The sequence below is a fragment of the Paralichthys olivaceus genome, chromosome 3 (assembly GCF_024713975.1).
Source record: "Paralichthys olivaceus isolate ysfri-2021 chromosome 3, ASM2471397v2, whole genome shotgun sequence".
Taxonomy (NCBI): Eukaryota; Metazoa; Chordata; class Actinopteri; order Pleuronectiformes; family Paralichthyidae; genus Paralichthys; species Paralichthys olivaceus.
This window is the reverse complement of record NC_091095.1, coordinates 23,542,555-23,557,261: the sequence shown is the minus strand read 5'-3', so window position 1 is coordinate 23,557,261 and position 14,707 is coordinate 23,542,555. Positions and strand designations below refer to the sequence as shown.

Sequence of the window (14,707 nt, the reverse complement as noted above, 5' to 3'; positions counted from 1 at the left end):
GAGAGAGAGAGACTATGAAATGGAAGAAAACATAAAGTTAGTGACATGTTGACATGCATAACTTAGGGCTGGGTCAGGACTGTCCAGCCGTGACTGCAGGCTTTATCGTGACTGGTGGTTTCCTCCACCGGAATGGGAGGACTCACCAAACCGGAACAGGAAGTGTCAACAAAATGAGGTGGTGTTTTTAAACCCCTTGAAGAAAACGCAGACAGTCTCTGCACAGCTGGAGGAGCGCAGACAGAGAGGGCCCCTGTTTTTAAACGCACATCTTCACACGGTGAGTGACCGAGCGGAGAGCCGCGGCTCCCATGCTGCTGTCACGTAGCGTGTGGGACGTGCAGTCATCGAGACGGGAGCAGCTCCTGCAGATGACCGCTCGTCCGCCGAGAGGCACAGCGAGGCTGGGTACCGCTTCAGAGCCGGGGACACGAGAGGGTCCAGTCAAGTGTGTTTACACGCCGAGAAGCGCAAGCTAGCTAGCTTTAGCAGCTAATGGTCCGGTTCCGTTTGCTGCTGTGATAACGGATTGATGTCATTGCTCTTGTTAAACAAGCTAACGTCCGCCATGTCTTCACGCTAATCATATATCTAATGGTGGTATTTCATTTGGACTCAGATCTGCACTCAGCGGTTTGATTTCACGTCTCCAGCTCATTGTGGCTGAGGTGCGGATGCCGCGCGTGACTCTTGTTTTCAGGAAGTCAGCTGACAGAGCTGGGATTTTAGATCCAGGCGTTTCGATTTCGAGGTAATTCAGAAAACACAGACGCTTCACATGCTTCAACCTTGTATTCACGTCGCATTGTTTGTATTGCGGCCCGTTTTCTCTGCAGACACGTCACATGCACATTAACTTGTCTTTGTTAAAATCCATCATTCCTGTCCTGTAAATGAAATGTAGAGATTTTATATAAAGTAGATCAATTTAACAGAGCAGAGAAGAAAATAAAGTCTCTTATATCAGAATAAAACATTCACTTGCCTTGTTTAAAATGTTCTGCTCTGCATGTAGAATGTAGAGTGGCTGTGGCTGAGGGGGTAGAGCGGTCGTCCTCCAACCAGAAGGTCGGAAGTTTGATCCCCAGTCCTCCCATCTGCATGCCAAAGTCAAAAAAAGTGCTAGCTATAGAAGCACTGTATGAATGTGTGTGTGAATGGGTGAATGGAAAACTGTAGTGTAAAGCACTTTGAGTGGTCTTCAAGACTAGAAAACCATTTACCATTTATGTAAAGTAAATCAATTCAACAGACCCTAAATCAATAGAGTAAATTAGCACTGATATTTTTGCACCACATTGTCTGTCCCACTCCCAATATGGCCACAGTTTGTAATACAGTTATATGATATGCTGTTAAATATATCTCAGTAACACTGTGACTGCAGCTGACCATTTCATGACTTTTATCTCCTGTATTTCCTTCAATGATTAAAGACCTGTATGATTCAAATAATCCCCAAATCAAATCAAACATTATCTGTACAGCCTATACTCACAAATCCCTATTTGTGTAATATAGGGTTTAAAAAGGAGCATCATCCTCTGCCCTTAACCCTCATCATGCATGGATAAAAAGCCACCACAAAAGCTTTCAACATGGGGAAAAAAAGCAAAGAAACCCCAAATGGAATCATATGTGAGGGATCCCTCTCCCTGGTTTGACAAAATAGCAGTAGATGTTTGTCTTTCTGTTCACAGGATTATTCAAAATCTACAAAACGATTTTGTTGAAAGTTGGTAGATATCTGCACAGATCTTTATGAAAAAAATCCAGCATGTGTACAGCACACTGTGCTTTGCTTCCCCAGTGAATCTTACTCTGGATTTCTCTCCTCCATTGTGCGGAGCTGTAGCAAATACATTTCTCATGCTGTTGCATAGCTTCGTATGGCCAAGAAGAGCACTGCAGTTTTGCATAAAGCTTTTGCTACTGCAGCTTTAAACATCTGAGTGAGCTGAGCAGCTCCTCGCACAGTCTGAATCATGCTCTCCTTGTCCCTTTTAAAGGTGCTACTGAAAGGCATGAATGACTTTGCAGTTCTCAACACGGGGCGGAAGATGCCCCTGCTCGGACTGGGAACGTGGAAGAGCGAGCCAGGAAAGGTAGATTATTGTTATGGTTTCACAACCCTTGACTTAACTGTTAGTTAAAGAACTGTCAGTAGATGGTGGCAATAAAAACAGAGCTTAATGGTCCAGAGTGTAAGATTTAGGTGAATGGGACCTATTGGCAGAAATTGAATATAAAATACTGTGTTATCATTTAAATGTATTCATATTGTTATTTTCTTTACCCGAGAATGGTCCCTTTATATTTAAACCCTTTACATTTACATCAGGAGTGGGTCCTCTCTATGGAGGCCACCATGTTTTTTGCATTAGTCCAGACTGCACAAACTAAATACCTTTTGAGTTTTTATGACAACTGAAGGTTATCGCAGGTTATTTTTCATGTTTGAAAGGGGAGGATGAGGCGAGGGGTGTTCAGCTGCAACATGCAACTTCACTACTAGATGTCACTTAATCTTAACAACATAGATCCTCATTCATTAATCATATGTGGAAAATCTGTCAGATGTTATAAGTGTCAAAACCAGTCAGATGGTATTTTAATGTTTTCCACTATTTTAAGGACAAATGCTGTGTTTGTAAAAATAAAATAACAAGTAAAAATAATAACAAGCTCCATGATTTACCAGTTGATGTCCATGTCTGAAAATAATTTGTCCTTGTACCTTTTCTAGTCTGTTTTTCACTGTGACAGTTGCCACATTATACCTAAATTGCAGGTGAAACAAGCAGTTGTTTGGGCCTTGGAAGCTGGGTACCGCCACATTGACTGTGCAGCCATTTATGGCAACGAGGCTGAGATTGGAGAAGCCCTGCAGGAGACACTGGGCCCTAACAAGGTGAAACACCTTCACCAAACTGCCTCATGCTGAGATTCTGGTCTCTTTAGATATCTCTATCTATAGTCTGTACTTTCTCATCTGCATTATCCTGACATTCTGATTCCTCTATTATCTGACTACACTCGACATGTTTTTTGTGCACCAGCCACTGAGGCGAGAGGATGTGTTCATCACATCCAAACTGTGGAACACCAAACATCACCCAGAAGACGTGGAGCCGTCCCTGCTGAAGACCCTGAAGGATCTGAAGCTTGAGTACCTGGACCTCTACCTCATCCACTGGCCCTACGCCTTCCAGTGAGCTCAACCTGCTCTACGGTCTAATAATGAGATAGTTAACTTGTTATCCTGAGAAAAACAATTTTGTTTTCTAGAGAAAACAAGATAATTAAAATATAATCAGGTGAAATGTCTTTGATATCCTGAGATAACAAGGTAATTAAACTGGTATTTCAAGATAACAAGATGGTTAACCTGTTATGTTGAGACTGGGAGATTTTGGGGAAAAAGGGATAAATTGCAGTTCATGCTATGTAAATTTAAAGTGAAACTTGTAGAGGCAGCTAAATTTGTGAGGAAACAAAGGAAACTGTCGGGTTTGCCTGCTTCCTTCCTCAGTCTGTCCTTGTTTTTAATCTGTTCTTTAAATGTGGCCCCCTCTTTGTATCCACCAGACGAGGAGATGTTCCTTTCCCCAGAAAAGAGGATGGCACCATGCTATATGATGACATAGACTACAAGCTGACCTGGGCTGCCATGGAGAAGCTCGTGGAGAAGGGTCTCGTCAGATCCATCGGCCTGTCCAACTTCAACAGTCGGCAGATAGATGACATCCTGTCTGTCGCCAGCATCAAACCTACTGTACTACAGGTACATGATGTTTAAATCAACTGCACCAAAGCGTTGAGATGAAAACTGGCAGTAAAAGTCTTGAGTCACTCTGGCGTCTCTGTATTTTGCTTGGACAGGTAGAGGGCCACCCCTACCTGGCCCAGGTAGAGCTGCTTGCCCACTGTCGGGACCGAGGCCTGGTGATGACGGCCTACAGCCCTCTTGGCTCCCCTGACCGGGCCTGGAAACATCCAGACGAACCCGTTGTGCTTCAGGAGGCTGTGTTCGCCACCCTCGCAGAGAAATATAAAAAGACCTCTGCTCAGATTATTCTGAGGTGATTTCACTATTATGTGAAGGTGTTTTTGCTCAATGATACACTATATCTTATATCTAGATAAAAAACTCAAGCTTAGGTTTTTAAACTTGAGCTTGATTACTCATTGACAATCTTGTCAGTATGTCAATGAGTAGTTCATTTCCATACATTATACATTAATATGATTCTGTAACCTTTTCAGCATTGTTTCGTACATTTTAGCTTGACTATTAGAAACCATTGGGTCTGCACCGTTAACATTCACCAAATTATACTGCAGTGTCTTTAGTTGTCTGCTACACAGCTCAACTCACGATAGCTAAAGAAACAAAAGGACATCCAAATATTGAAGACACAAGCAAAATAATAAAATACATACTAACTAGTTTAATAACACAGATACCACACATGCAGTAAAAAAAATACTACCTGTGGAAATTAGCTGAAAGTCTTTTACAATCAGACAGACACATTGACAGCAATTAATGTTTTTTTAAACTGTTAAATACTGCATTGGTATCAGTCAGTCCAGCTCCATTAAAAACAATCATGCTTTTGAGAACTGTTAACAGCATTGTCATTGTATAGTTCATTTCTAGTAATAGGGCTGGAACATGCAGTGGTTAAAGCAAGGAGACTCTACGGTGACAAAGTGTGTTGCATTCGCAGGTGGCAGACACAGCGAGGCGTGGTAACAATCCCCAAGAGTGTGACGGAGTCACGTATCAAAGAGAACATTCAGGTGGGATATGAGTTTTAGCTCCAGTAATTTACTTCAATATCAAGACGCTTGTTTTTTTAGATTTTAATTTGTTCTTAATTCAGACAACGCTGATGTAATTTTCTGTTGCCAGGTGTTTGACTTTACCCTGGAGCCAGAGGAAATGAAAAGTATCACAGCCCTGGACAAAGGCTGGCGCTACATTGTGCCAATGATTGAAGTAAGTGGGGTTTTTAAGTTTTCTATGGTGTTATAAATTATCATCAGGCTTTTTTTATCCTGATTATAGTAAAAATAAGAAAATGTAGAGGACATTGGTGCAAAATATTACAGATGTTTCAATTTTAGTTGAACATTTTCCATATCACATTTAATCCAGCATATTGGTGGAAGTAAAAGCACCTGAAGTGAGTGATTGAAATGAACAGTGTGAAAAACAGTTTGTTGAGTTGAATGTAAACACATTGTGTTGGCCATTTCTGTGAAATAAGCACAAAGTCAAACACTTCTTTCTGTAAGTTTAATTCAGCATCTGCAGATGGACTCATTAGTACACATCACCTTGAATGACATGCACAAATGAGCAAAGAACATAGGAGAATCAGTGATCTTATAACTCACAGCCCCCTCCCACTAAGCATGCAAAGGTATTTATTACCCTCCTGTAGTTTCACTCAGTGGAGGAGACATCCTGTCCTTATGTGTTCACACGTTCTGTGAGACCCCAGGTGTCAGATCCCAACCAGAGATGCCATAAAGTTGTGGTTTCTCGAGGCCATAAAATTCAAGTCTCTTAAGCCACCATGGTAAACCCTAAAGTTGCCCTTTTAAATAAACAATTTGGTCAACCATTTGGTCAGTCCTCCACAAACATGTCTGCTCATGCAGTTATACATACACAAAAGACAAACGTTTCAGCTCTGGTTTGGACGTTGCAGGTGGAGGGAAAGCGAGTTCCACGGGATGCAGGACATCCTCACTACCCTTTCAACGACCCCTACTGATGACTCGCACTACAACCTAAACTCGTGCCTTCAACAACCCCCATCGGCTCCACACCTCACAACACCACCCTCCCACATCACTAGTTACATGTTCTGGATCCCGGCTTCAGAATTTGTCTTTAGATCATGTGAATTGTTGCACGTTATCATTTCAGGTTAATGTTGATGATGGAGACTGGAAAATCTTGTATGACTGTACACATTATGTATGTGCTATTTTTTAAATAAACATTTTGTTACTACACTTGGAAGTGTCTTTATTTGACCAGGTGATTCTTTACAAATGTAGAGTTTAACTCAAACTATAAATGTACTGTACATCAGCCTGGATTGAAACACTGTAGTAAGATTTGGAGTGTGTCTATTGAGTCAATTCACAAACAGTGCAGCAGATTCTAATATTAAACATGAGACAAGCCCTGGCTCGGGCTCGGGTCCTAATGAGGGATCGACCTAGTGAGGTCGCCGGTCTGTTGCAGGGCTGACATGGAGGGTCACACAACCACCAGCACTCTCACCTGAGGACCTCCCACCTTTGGAGCCATGGGTCCTACTACTGCGCATGTGAACCATGAGGGAGGCAGGAGTGCCCAGTGGGACCACCACAACCTTAGAAGACCATGCGAACGTCCATGAGGAGATTCCCGGGCTGGATTCAAGCTCATGACCTGACACTGTGACTCAACAGTGTCATAGATCAATAAGTGTATGTATAGATATGTGAAGTGTAACTCAGTAAAACACTTAATAGTAGCTGGAGTAAGCTCAGTATTTGCATATTAATAGACACCAGTCAGGAAATGAGGAAGGAAGGTGTGTAATTACATTTGAGTCACTTCATCCGATGAAAAACAACAGAATCACAGTCATGAAGGTGTAACATTGTTTATCATTATTTCCTGAGAATACACATGTGACAGCGTGGACACTTACTTATTATTAATATTATTTCACCAGTGGGGGGGGGGGGTCAAGTCTTATAAATTACTCGTTAAGACCATTAAAAAGCTGGCATCATAACTAAATGTATGACAGGATTTTTTCACTAAAGACACTATAGGCATGTGTTGTTCATGGCATGTGACGAGTTGACAACAATTATTAATAATACTGCATAAAAAAATCATAATCAATTATGTTAAACTTTATATAGGGCAACTTTCTCTTGCTCTGCACCAGGAGGCTCAGTCATCCAGTTTGACGTAGTCACACAGTCGCCATACAATCCCTCATCTCCCGCTGCACCTCCTCTAAGGCTTCCTCCATTGTGAGTTTGGAAGATCTGTGCTTGCGAATGTACTGTGGAAAGAATTAAGAACAATAGTTTGTGAGGTAACTACAACCCCAATAAAGCCTGGCTTTTGAATATAAGAGTAATTTAATGGGTGACAGGTTTGTCCAACATCACTGGTTAAAGCAAGACATTTATCTCATGCACAAAGATACATGTGGTGGAAAAATCTAATATTATTGCTTCACAAATTTATTTTTGTCATTTCCTTGATTCATTCACAACTTCACTCTAGAAAGTAATTTGAATTGTGTGTATTTGTGTGTGTTTGTGTGTATTTGTGTGTGTTTGTGTGTGTTTAAGCAGAGTGCTTTACCTCCATGGTGTCCTCCAGTGTGGTGTATCTGTAGTTGGGTGGTTCCAGACTTTGCACCAGGCTGGAGTGAAGGCGATGGCTGCTCTCGATGAACCGTCTTGTCATGGCAAGCTGCTGTTTCAGCATTTCATTGACTACAAACGCAGCTGGGTTGAAGTTGCTGAGAGCTGAGGAGAAAGACATGGGCGACACATAAAAAAAGTACTATGATAAAAGCATTTCTATACAATAGATTATTTAATAATACATTATTATTATCTCCAGTTTGGTGATAAAAAAAAAAGTCTGGGCACATCAGCGCCGCATTGTTTTGCGCAGCAGCAGTAGCAAGCACAAGCTAAGTTCTCCTTTCAGGTTATTTCCTTTTTTTCCCTTTTGCTGTTGTAAATATATGACTTTTTGGTAAATATATGACTATTCTGACAGTATTATTTTATTCACATAATATTAATAATTTCTTCTCCATAAATAATTTATTAATGTTAAATGTTGTGCTATCACATCTCTATCTCAGAATTGTTTTCCTTTGAAGGGGTTGCTTGAGTGTCAATAAATCTCTACAGGAGTCACAGCCAATGCTGTGACACTTGTGAGAGGATCCTGACACTTAATGATTGACGTCATGGCCACACCAAAGATGATTCTTCTAATACATGTTAGTGGCAAAATGCAGGACAACTAAAGGAGGAGTTGAACATTTCAAGAAGTTTGCCTATTTACAGCTTGAGCTACATAGGCAGCAGCTGGCTCACTTAGCACAAAGACTCTGTCCATCAGTGTCAAATGATATCTCTTGTCTGGGTGTTTCCACCTGCTCCCACTCTTTTTTCTAAGCTTACTGTTTTGTGACCCAAGTTAAAGATTTATCTTTAACTCATCAAACTTAACAAAAAGGAAATAAGTGTATTCACCAAAATATCTAACTCCTCCTGCAGCTGCTGAGTCAAGCGCAGTATGGCATGAAAATATTTTGATACCCACCAATTTATAATTTTTTAAGACACAAATCCTGTCCCAGATAGTTTTAACTTTCAGCAGATGTCATTGCAAAGCAACATTATGTACAGGTATAGTTCATTAGATATTGGATGAGGTCTCCAAAAGGTTTCTTTTCTGATACAACAAACTGTTTTACTTTAAACAAAAGTCTTAGTCTTGCAGGCATTGTGTGAACTGGCTCGAAGCCACCCTGCACACTTCAATAGCATTTCAGCGACAGATGGCGCTGCAGCGACATGGAGAGAGTAAATGGACACCTCTGAGGAAATTTTGCATCATATTCTTATTGACCAAAACCCAGATATTCTCCTCAGTGGACATCGTTGCTACCATTAACAAAATAGCACTGTTGTGTATGTTTTTCATATCATTCAGTGCGTCAACATCCTGTTGCAGGTTTAAAACCACTGACAATTCTCCATTATCAAAATAAAGGATTAGGATTTATGTGTGTTTATGTTGCATCTTATTCTCTATTTCACTGTCTCTTACCTTCCAGTGTTTCTTCACTGAGAGTATAAGCAGCCATTGGGGTGGGATTAATGTAGGTTTTGGGGTCAAATGTAGCTACGCCTGCAGAGGGAGAGAATCAGAGATCAGAAACAGACATTGTTGTTTAGTCCTAAACCTCAGATCCCACTTAGTAAATATGACACATGTAGTACTTTTACTGTCGATGTCATTAACAAATGAATCCTGAATACTAAATGACAAGTTAACTACATTAATGTGACCATAGTGAAGAAAGTGGTCTCTACAACATCTTAAATACAATATGAAATATATTGTATGAAAGACTAACCAGTTGACCACGTGTGCGACATGGTATCAGGCTGCGTCTGTACTGCCACCTCTTTTAAAACCTTTCTGGCTGAAGCACGCCTCCTCGACTGGTGACTTGAAGTCCTGCGGATGTGTGACACTGAGGATCTGGAGTCTCTGCTTATGCTGAATGACTTTGACGTTTGACTGCGACCTGGAGTCCGCGAGGACGAGTCCGAGAAAGTGCTCGAGTAATCATCTTCTGTTCTCTCACGGGACACGTCTGAAATCAAAGCCTCCTCGCTGTCCTGCGAAATCTCCCCCACTTCATCTCCATCTTCTTGCAGGTGCTCTGATACCTGGCTGGCACTGTGATTTGGCTGTGACCTGCTCTCACTCTCAAAGTCACTTTGATAGTCCAACATGTCCTCTTTCTCTTGCTGTTGTTCCTCTTCCCTCTTCTCCCTCAGTCTTGGTGACTGCTCACGTCTGTTCAGAGATCCAGGAGAAAGGGCGTTGTGCTTGGCTTCTTTCTGTTTATGCAGTAAAAGAGATTCCCAGTCAAAGGGGAAATAGATTAAACTATAAATAATTCAAATAAAAAACACAAAATGGGTGGTTGCATTAGAAGAGTAATCCTATTGGTATTGCCCTCACAGCAGTCATCTCCCCATGTACAGAGAAGACAAGTTAAATCATTGTGATCAAATCAAATCACAAATAACAAATGACTTTACAGTATCAGGCTCTTTTGTGAGAGACTTGGTTCAGAATCAGATACAGAAAAAAGATCTACAATTCAGTTCTACATTTTTGAATATTGGTTTATGATACAAGTGCCACTTTATTTACTAAGGTTTTTTTTTCGATTATTATGCATGTATAAATATTCCTTATTGCAGCTATTGTTGTTTAGTTTAAGTGTGTAATTAGAAATGATGGTCAAAATGCCAAATGCCATTAATTGAAACAAGAGCCAGTTTGTTTCTTTACACTGAAATTTCCTATAATCCCTGTCCATGTTTACTGCCAGGAAGCATTTCACTACTGAGGCCACACACAATACATAGTAGGAAATATATTACTACTGTTTGTTTAATTATACTGCTCTTATTATTCTTTTTCTGTCATTGCCCACCTCCTGTTTTGGTGTTTCCTCTGTATATCCAAAAGAAGCCGGGACAAGGTCATCTAACGTCATCACATTTATCTTAAAGTCTGTAATAGCACAAGATCAGACTTTTATAAAATGACAGCATATATCCACACAACTGGCATGTGTGGTAATAGTAGTACAGTAACACACAAGACATCAAAAATAAATTAAAGTAATAAACAATGATTCTAGGTCACTGTGTCTGACGTGATAAAAATGTTTCAACACATTTATGTTTAAAAAGGAAATTCTAGAATTTGGTCTTATCGACCACTTGAAACATTTTACCATACTGTCACATTCACACACATATTCATAAAGCGCCTCTATACTTATGTACGACTCTCTATTTCCTGAGCCACAGCCGCTTCATAATGAAAGTGTAATAAACTACTAAACTATTAAAGTACCTGTATAATTTATGTGCACAAACATAAGAAAGATGCCTAAACATTCAAAGATTTAAAACTATGAAAAGATCTATGTACCTTGTTGTCCATCTAGGATGCATGAGATAAGGAGTTCAGAAAACAAGATTAATGAACAAAGCAGCGTGTTACTTCTTTTGTATGAAAAATGATATTTTTACACCAGTTAACCTCTCAACAATAATATTGTGACGTATCACTGAAGAACACTGTTGACTTAAGGTTCTATTGACTCTTGATTTTTTATCTCTAACTGATGTATCTAATTGGCCGTGTACGCTTCTCTCACCTTCAGATGAAACTGAGCTCATCTCGCTGTGGGGATCTTCAAAGCCAAGCGCCACAGGGAAGAGCTCGTCCAGAGAGTGCACCTCACTGTGGCCTGACATGGAGGAGAGGGAGCGCTGTGGACTGGCCACCCTACGAGCAGAGTTCCATCTCGTTGGTGGAGAGGGGGAGAGACACGTAGGAGAGGGGGTGGGAGAGAGCACAGAGGGGCTGAACTGGGCCTGGACCTGGCCAGTGTATCGAAAAGGAGATGAACGGCGAGAAGGGGAGGTGGGAGAGCGAGGTGGTGGTGCTGCGTTGGAAGGTGGCAAAGGACGAATAGTGTGTTGAGGTGTGGAGTGGACCTTCTGATTACTTTTGCTCAACATCTGTAAGAGAGGAAAGCAGAGCGTTTTCTTTTGCAATGTAAACAACCACTGTCTTGAAATGCAGATTTTGACGTGTGAGACCTGATTTGATACGTGTAACCTCAAAATATGGGGAAGGAAGGTAGGGCAAGGGGATGCTGAGTGAATTAATGTACTAACCAAAGTTCTTCAACAAAATACAATTTTAACAATTATAAATAGTTTAAATGAAGTAGATAATCAATATGTGGTGGTCAGTGTGGTGTTGTTGTGACCGCACATAAATCAGTGTATCTAAAATATTGAGAGGTGTAAAAATACTTTGGATTCATTATAAAACTGTGGCGGGTCAGAGACGTCAGCAGAGTAGGTGGTCCTGAAATGTGGCCGAGATCGCCTCTGAATGTGGTTTGAGTGACATATATATATTGAGCGATCTCTCAAATATAAGCTCAATGTGCCTTGGGTGCGTTCACACCTCTACACCAGTCCACTTGTGATCAGTTCACCCAAGATGGATGCTAATACCAGATTTGAACAGGGCTGCAGTCCTCCTAAGTATTAAAACTAATCAAATTCATTCTTATCTGTGCATTCATGGCTGCAGTGCTAACAGCGCCTGCTAGCAATAATGCAGCATGAGATTTCATATGCGAAAATGTACTGACTCAATAATTGCAATAAACTTTGCGTCACCTGAAGCATGATGGGAAGTGTAGTGTCAAACCCAAACTTTTTACATATTTTTCATCAATATAGTCATATACTGACACTTGCCTCGTATGTAAATGTTTGCTGTGCAGTAAACCTGTGACAAAGAGGGACATAAGATCTAATCTCCATAGTTTTTTTCAGTCAAAATTATTTCAAAACTGTAAAATATTTTCTCAGAATAACGGTTTTAAAACATGTATAGTACTGCTGAGTGAAATGTGAAATGATGGCATTAGTCTAACACAATCCTGGTAATAATATGCCTCTCTCAGACATCAAAGTTAAGCTTTGGAAAGGTACCTTGTCTGCTGTTCTCACAGAGGCAGGTATCCCCAGTTTTAACAAGCTGTTGTCTGTTGAATCCAAAGAGTCTCCGAGCAGTTCCCTCATGTCCTCTACATCACTTTCCAGACTCACACCACTCACTACTCTCTTTGACTTCCTCTCCAAACCTGCCAAAGAGAGCGCAGCACCAGAAGCTCTGGACATAGACCTGACACCAACATCTGGTCCTCTTGGAGATCCAGAAGCAGCAGCAGTGTTGGCACTGTCAACGGCTCTGGCTGCTGTTTTGTTCTTGAGGAAACGTTTCCCATTCAGACTCTGGTCACTGCTGGACTGAACTGAGACTGGCACACTGGTTGTTTCTGGTGGAGGAGAGATTTGCGGTCTGGCTTCTTCCTGGATCTGTTTACGGCTGTGGATGCTGCTCTCAATTTGAGCCAGTCTACTCAGAGCAGCAGTCTGGGAGGATGACACATATCTGACCAGATGGGGAGAGATTGATGAAAAACGTTTTTAACTGTGATTATTTGAACAGAAATATTGATTCTTTTCACTCAGGTGCTCATCATGACTTTATGTTTTTTTATCTACAGAACTGTATACCTTGGTTCAGACATCTGCTGCATTTGGCTCTTGCTGATAGGTGACTGGCTGCTGTTGGTTGCAGACGGCGGAGCCTTCTTCACAAACCTGCTCCCTCTTCCTCCTCCTGCTCCCAGAGAGCTCTGAGGTCTGAGGCCCTGGGAGAATAAAACAGACGAGGTCAGGCAGCATCACAAGACGTGAAAGCTTGTTGTCAAACCTGACAAATGATTCCACTCTTTTTATGTTCTGAGTGAAACAGCATAGAGTACAATAGCACCACAGGACATTTGCCTCTGCGTTGGGCAACTGTCACTTAGTACATTTACTCAAGTACTTTACTTAAGAACACATTTGAGGTACCTTTACTACTACTTTTTACTCCACTATATTTGTCTGACAGCTTTAGTTACATAACAGATGACAAAATTATGACTTAAAGATACATGGTTCTCACAAATGATGATGATCTTATAGAATTTGATGCTTTGCTATAGATAAAACTACCCAACAGTGTATAAAGTAGTTCAAATGAGCTCAACCCTTAACTTCTTCAGCAGTACAATGCAACATACAAATGTAATATCAATATTAAAACTGACAGATAAAATAGTAAAGAATTACAACCATCACTTTTCATAGCACAGTTTGCTGATAACACTTACTGTTCTTAAGTAGAGAGTATCTTTAAAGTGTAGAATTAGTACTTTCACTTCAGTAAAGGATCTCAGTACTCACAGAGTCACAGACACTGAGGCCAGGTCACTTACATCTGAGAACAACGTGTGGCTATTTGAGGGCCACAGATCTGGTTTTCATAGCCACACAATCAGTGCCCAACGGAAAAAGAGGGTGGCGACAATACATGTACTTTCTGTTTTTCAAATTATTTCAAGAGGTTTTCTTTAGTCGTGGAAACAAAAAACGTTATACTCTGCAACACTGAGTAGACAGCTATTACTGATTCTGATCGTAAACAGTGTTTTAAGAACAGCTCAAACTGCTGAACAAACATTTCAAAAATAAACTATTAAAACAACTCTTACCAGGCAGCTGCAACATTCAAATCCTGCTCAGATAGCAATCCGCTACTAATAATAACAATGATATAATGTATCATCTCATTAAAATAACATAAGCCTATTACACCTTGACAGGGATCATTGAATCTGCACGTTTACATTTGATACCCATGTACGCTTAATCGACGATGCTTATTGTGAATACGGTGAGATCGATGAAGCACCTTGACATTATGTTTGCAGGACTTTGTTCCGTGCTTCGTCCTGCAGTGTTACAGACGTGTGCGCCTGGTGGAGACTCACAGTGTGTGTGGGTGTGGAGTGCGCAGGTCGCGGTGTGGCCCCGGCGGCAGCGTCTCCTCTGCTGCTCCTCTTAGCGGACAGAAGCACCTCAGCTCGTTCCAGGGCTGAGCTCCCACCGCCTCGTCTCCACATCTTCACAGTACGTTTGTTTGAACAGCAGCCACACGTGTTTACAACCTTTCCATCCTGCGTTACAGGTAGATAGACTAGCTAGCTAGCGGATAATAGCATGTTAGCTGGCCGCTGGCTAGCTACACACGCGCTGCACATTGATAAAAAGTTCGTCATAGATTGATTTGTAGACCCTTCACGATTCTCTGAACTTTAACGTCAAACTGAGTAAATGTAAACGGCTTGGCGACCACTGTGGCGTCCCTTGTATCCAGGGAGGAGCTTCCTGTTTATTCTTCTTCATTATATTTATC

At 41.1% G+C, this 14,707-nt stretch overlaps 2 protein-coding genes across 4 annotated transcripts; one reads left to right on the top strand and one right to left on the bottom strand.

Annotated features, from left to right (window-relative positions):
* Positions 1-123: 123 nt before the first annotated feature.
* Positions 124-6,033, top strand: akr1a1b (aldo-keto reductase family 1, member A1b (aldehyde reductase)). 2 transcript variants are annotated; one of them, XM_069522548.1, is made up of 10 exons: positions 130-280; positions 620-751; positions 2,010-2,105; positions 2,792-2,911; positions 3,060-3,211; positions 3,589-3,784; positions 3,883-4,082; positions 4,734-4,806; positions 4,919-5,005; positions 5,724-6,033. In XM_069522548.1, the coding sequence occupies exons 3-10, from the start codon at positions 2,025-2,027 to the stop codon at positions 5,787-5,789; spliced, it is 975 nt and encodes a 324-aa protein (XP_069378649.1). In that variant the 5' UTR covers positions 130-280; positions 620-751; positions 2,010-2,024; the 3' UTR covers positions 5,790-6,033. The 2 variants fall into 2 exon arrangements, with proteins under 2 accessions (XP_019935947.1, XP_069378649.1); XM_020080388.2 differs by lacking the exon at positions 620-751 and having other exon boundaries at positions 124-280.
* Positions 6,034-6,658: 625 nt separating this feature from the next.
* Positions 6,659-14,707, bottom strand: c3h19orf44 (chromosome 3 C19orf44 homolog). Of its 2 annotated transcripts, none has more exons than XM_020080509.2 (9): positions 14,283-14,707; positions 12,979-13,115; positions 12,391-12,853; positions 11,031-11,397; positions 10,296-10,375; positions 9,198-9,690; positions 8,888-8,968; positions 7,397-7,563; positions 6,659-7,088 (listed from the first exon to the last, which is right to left on the bottom strand). In XM_020080509.2, exons 1-9 carry the CDS (start codon positions 14,412-14,414, stop codon positions 6,996-6,998), a joined length of 2,013 nt encoding a protein of 670 aa, XP_019936068.2. In that variant the 5' UTR covers positions 14,415-14,707; the 3' UTR covers positions 6,659-6,995. The 2 variants fall into 2 exon arrangements, with proteins under 2 accessions (XP_019936068.2, XP_069378648.1); XM_069522547.1 differs by having other exon boundaries at positions 14,204-14,672.

Bases quoted from the DNA above. Each gene is read 5' to 3' on its own strand.
- c3h19orf44 (XM_020080509.2), bottom strand. From the start codon at position 14,414: ATGTGGAGACGAGGCGGTGGGAGCTCAGCCCTGGAACGAGCTGAGGTG. The intron at 12,854-12,978 runs GTATACAGTTCT...CCATCTGGTCAG, and splicing joins CAGCAGATGTCTGAACCAAG to ATATGTGTCATCCTCCCAGA. The intron at 10,376-11,030 runs GTGAGAGAAGCG...GTGCTATTACAG, and splicing joins GAGCTCAGTTTCATCTGAAG to ACTTTAAGATAAATGTGATG.
- akr1a1b (XM_020080388.2), top strand. From the start codon at position 2,025: ATGAATGACTTTGCAGTTCTCAACACGGGGCGGAAGATGCCCCTGCTC. The intron at 2,106-2,791 runs GTAGATTATTGT...CCTAAATTGCAG, and splicing joins GGAAGAGCGAGCCAGGAAAG to GTGAAACAAGCAGTTGTTTG. The intron at 2,912-3,059 runs GTGAAACACCTT...TTTGTGCACCAG, and splicing joins AGACACTGGGCCCTAACAAG to CCACTGAGGCGAGAGGATGT.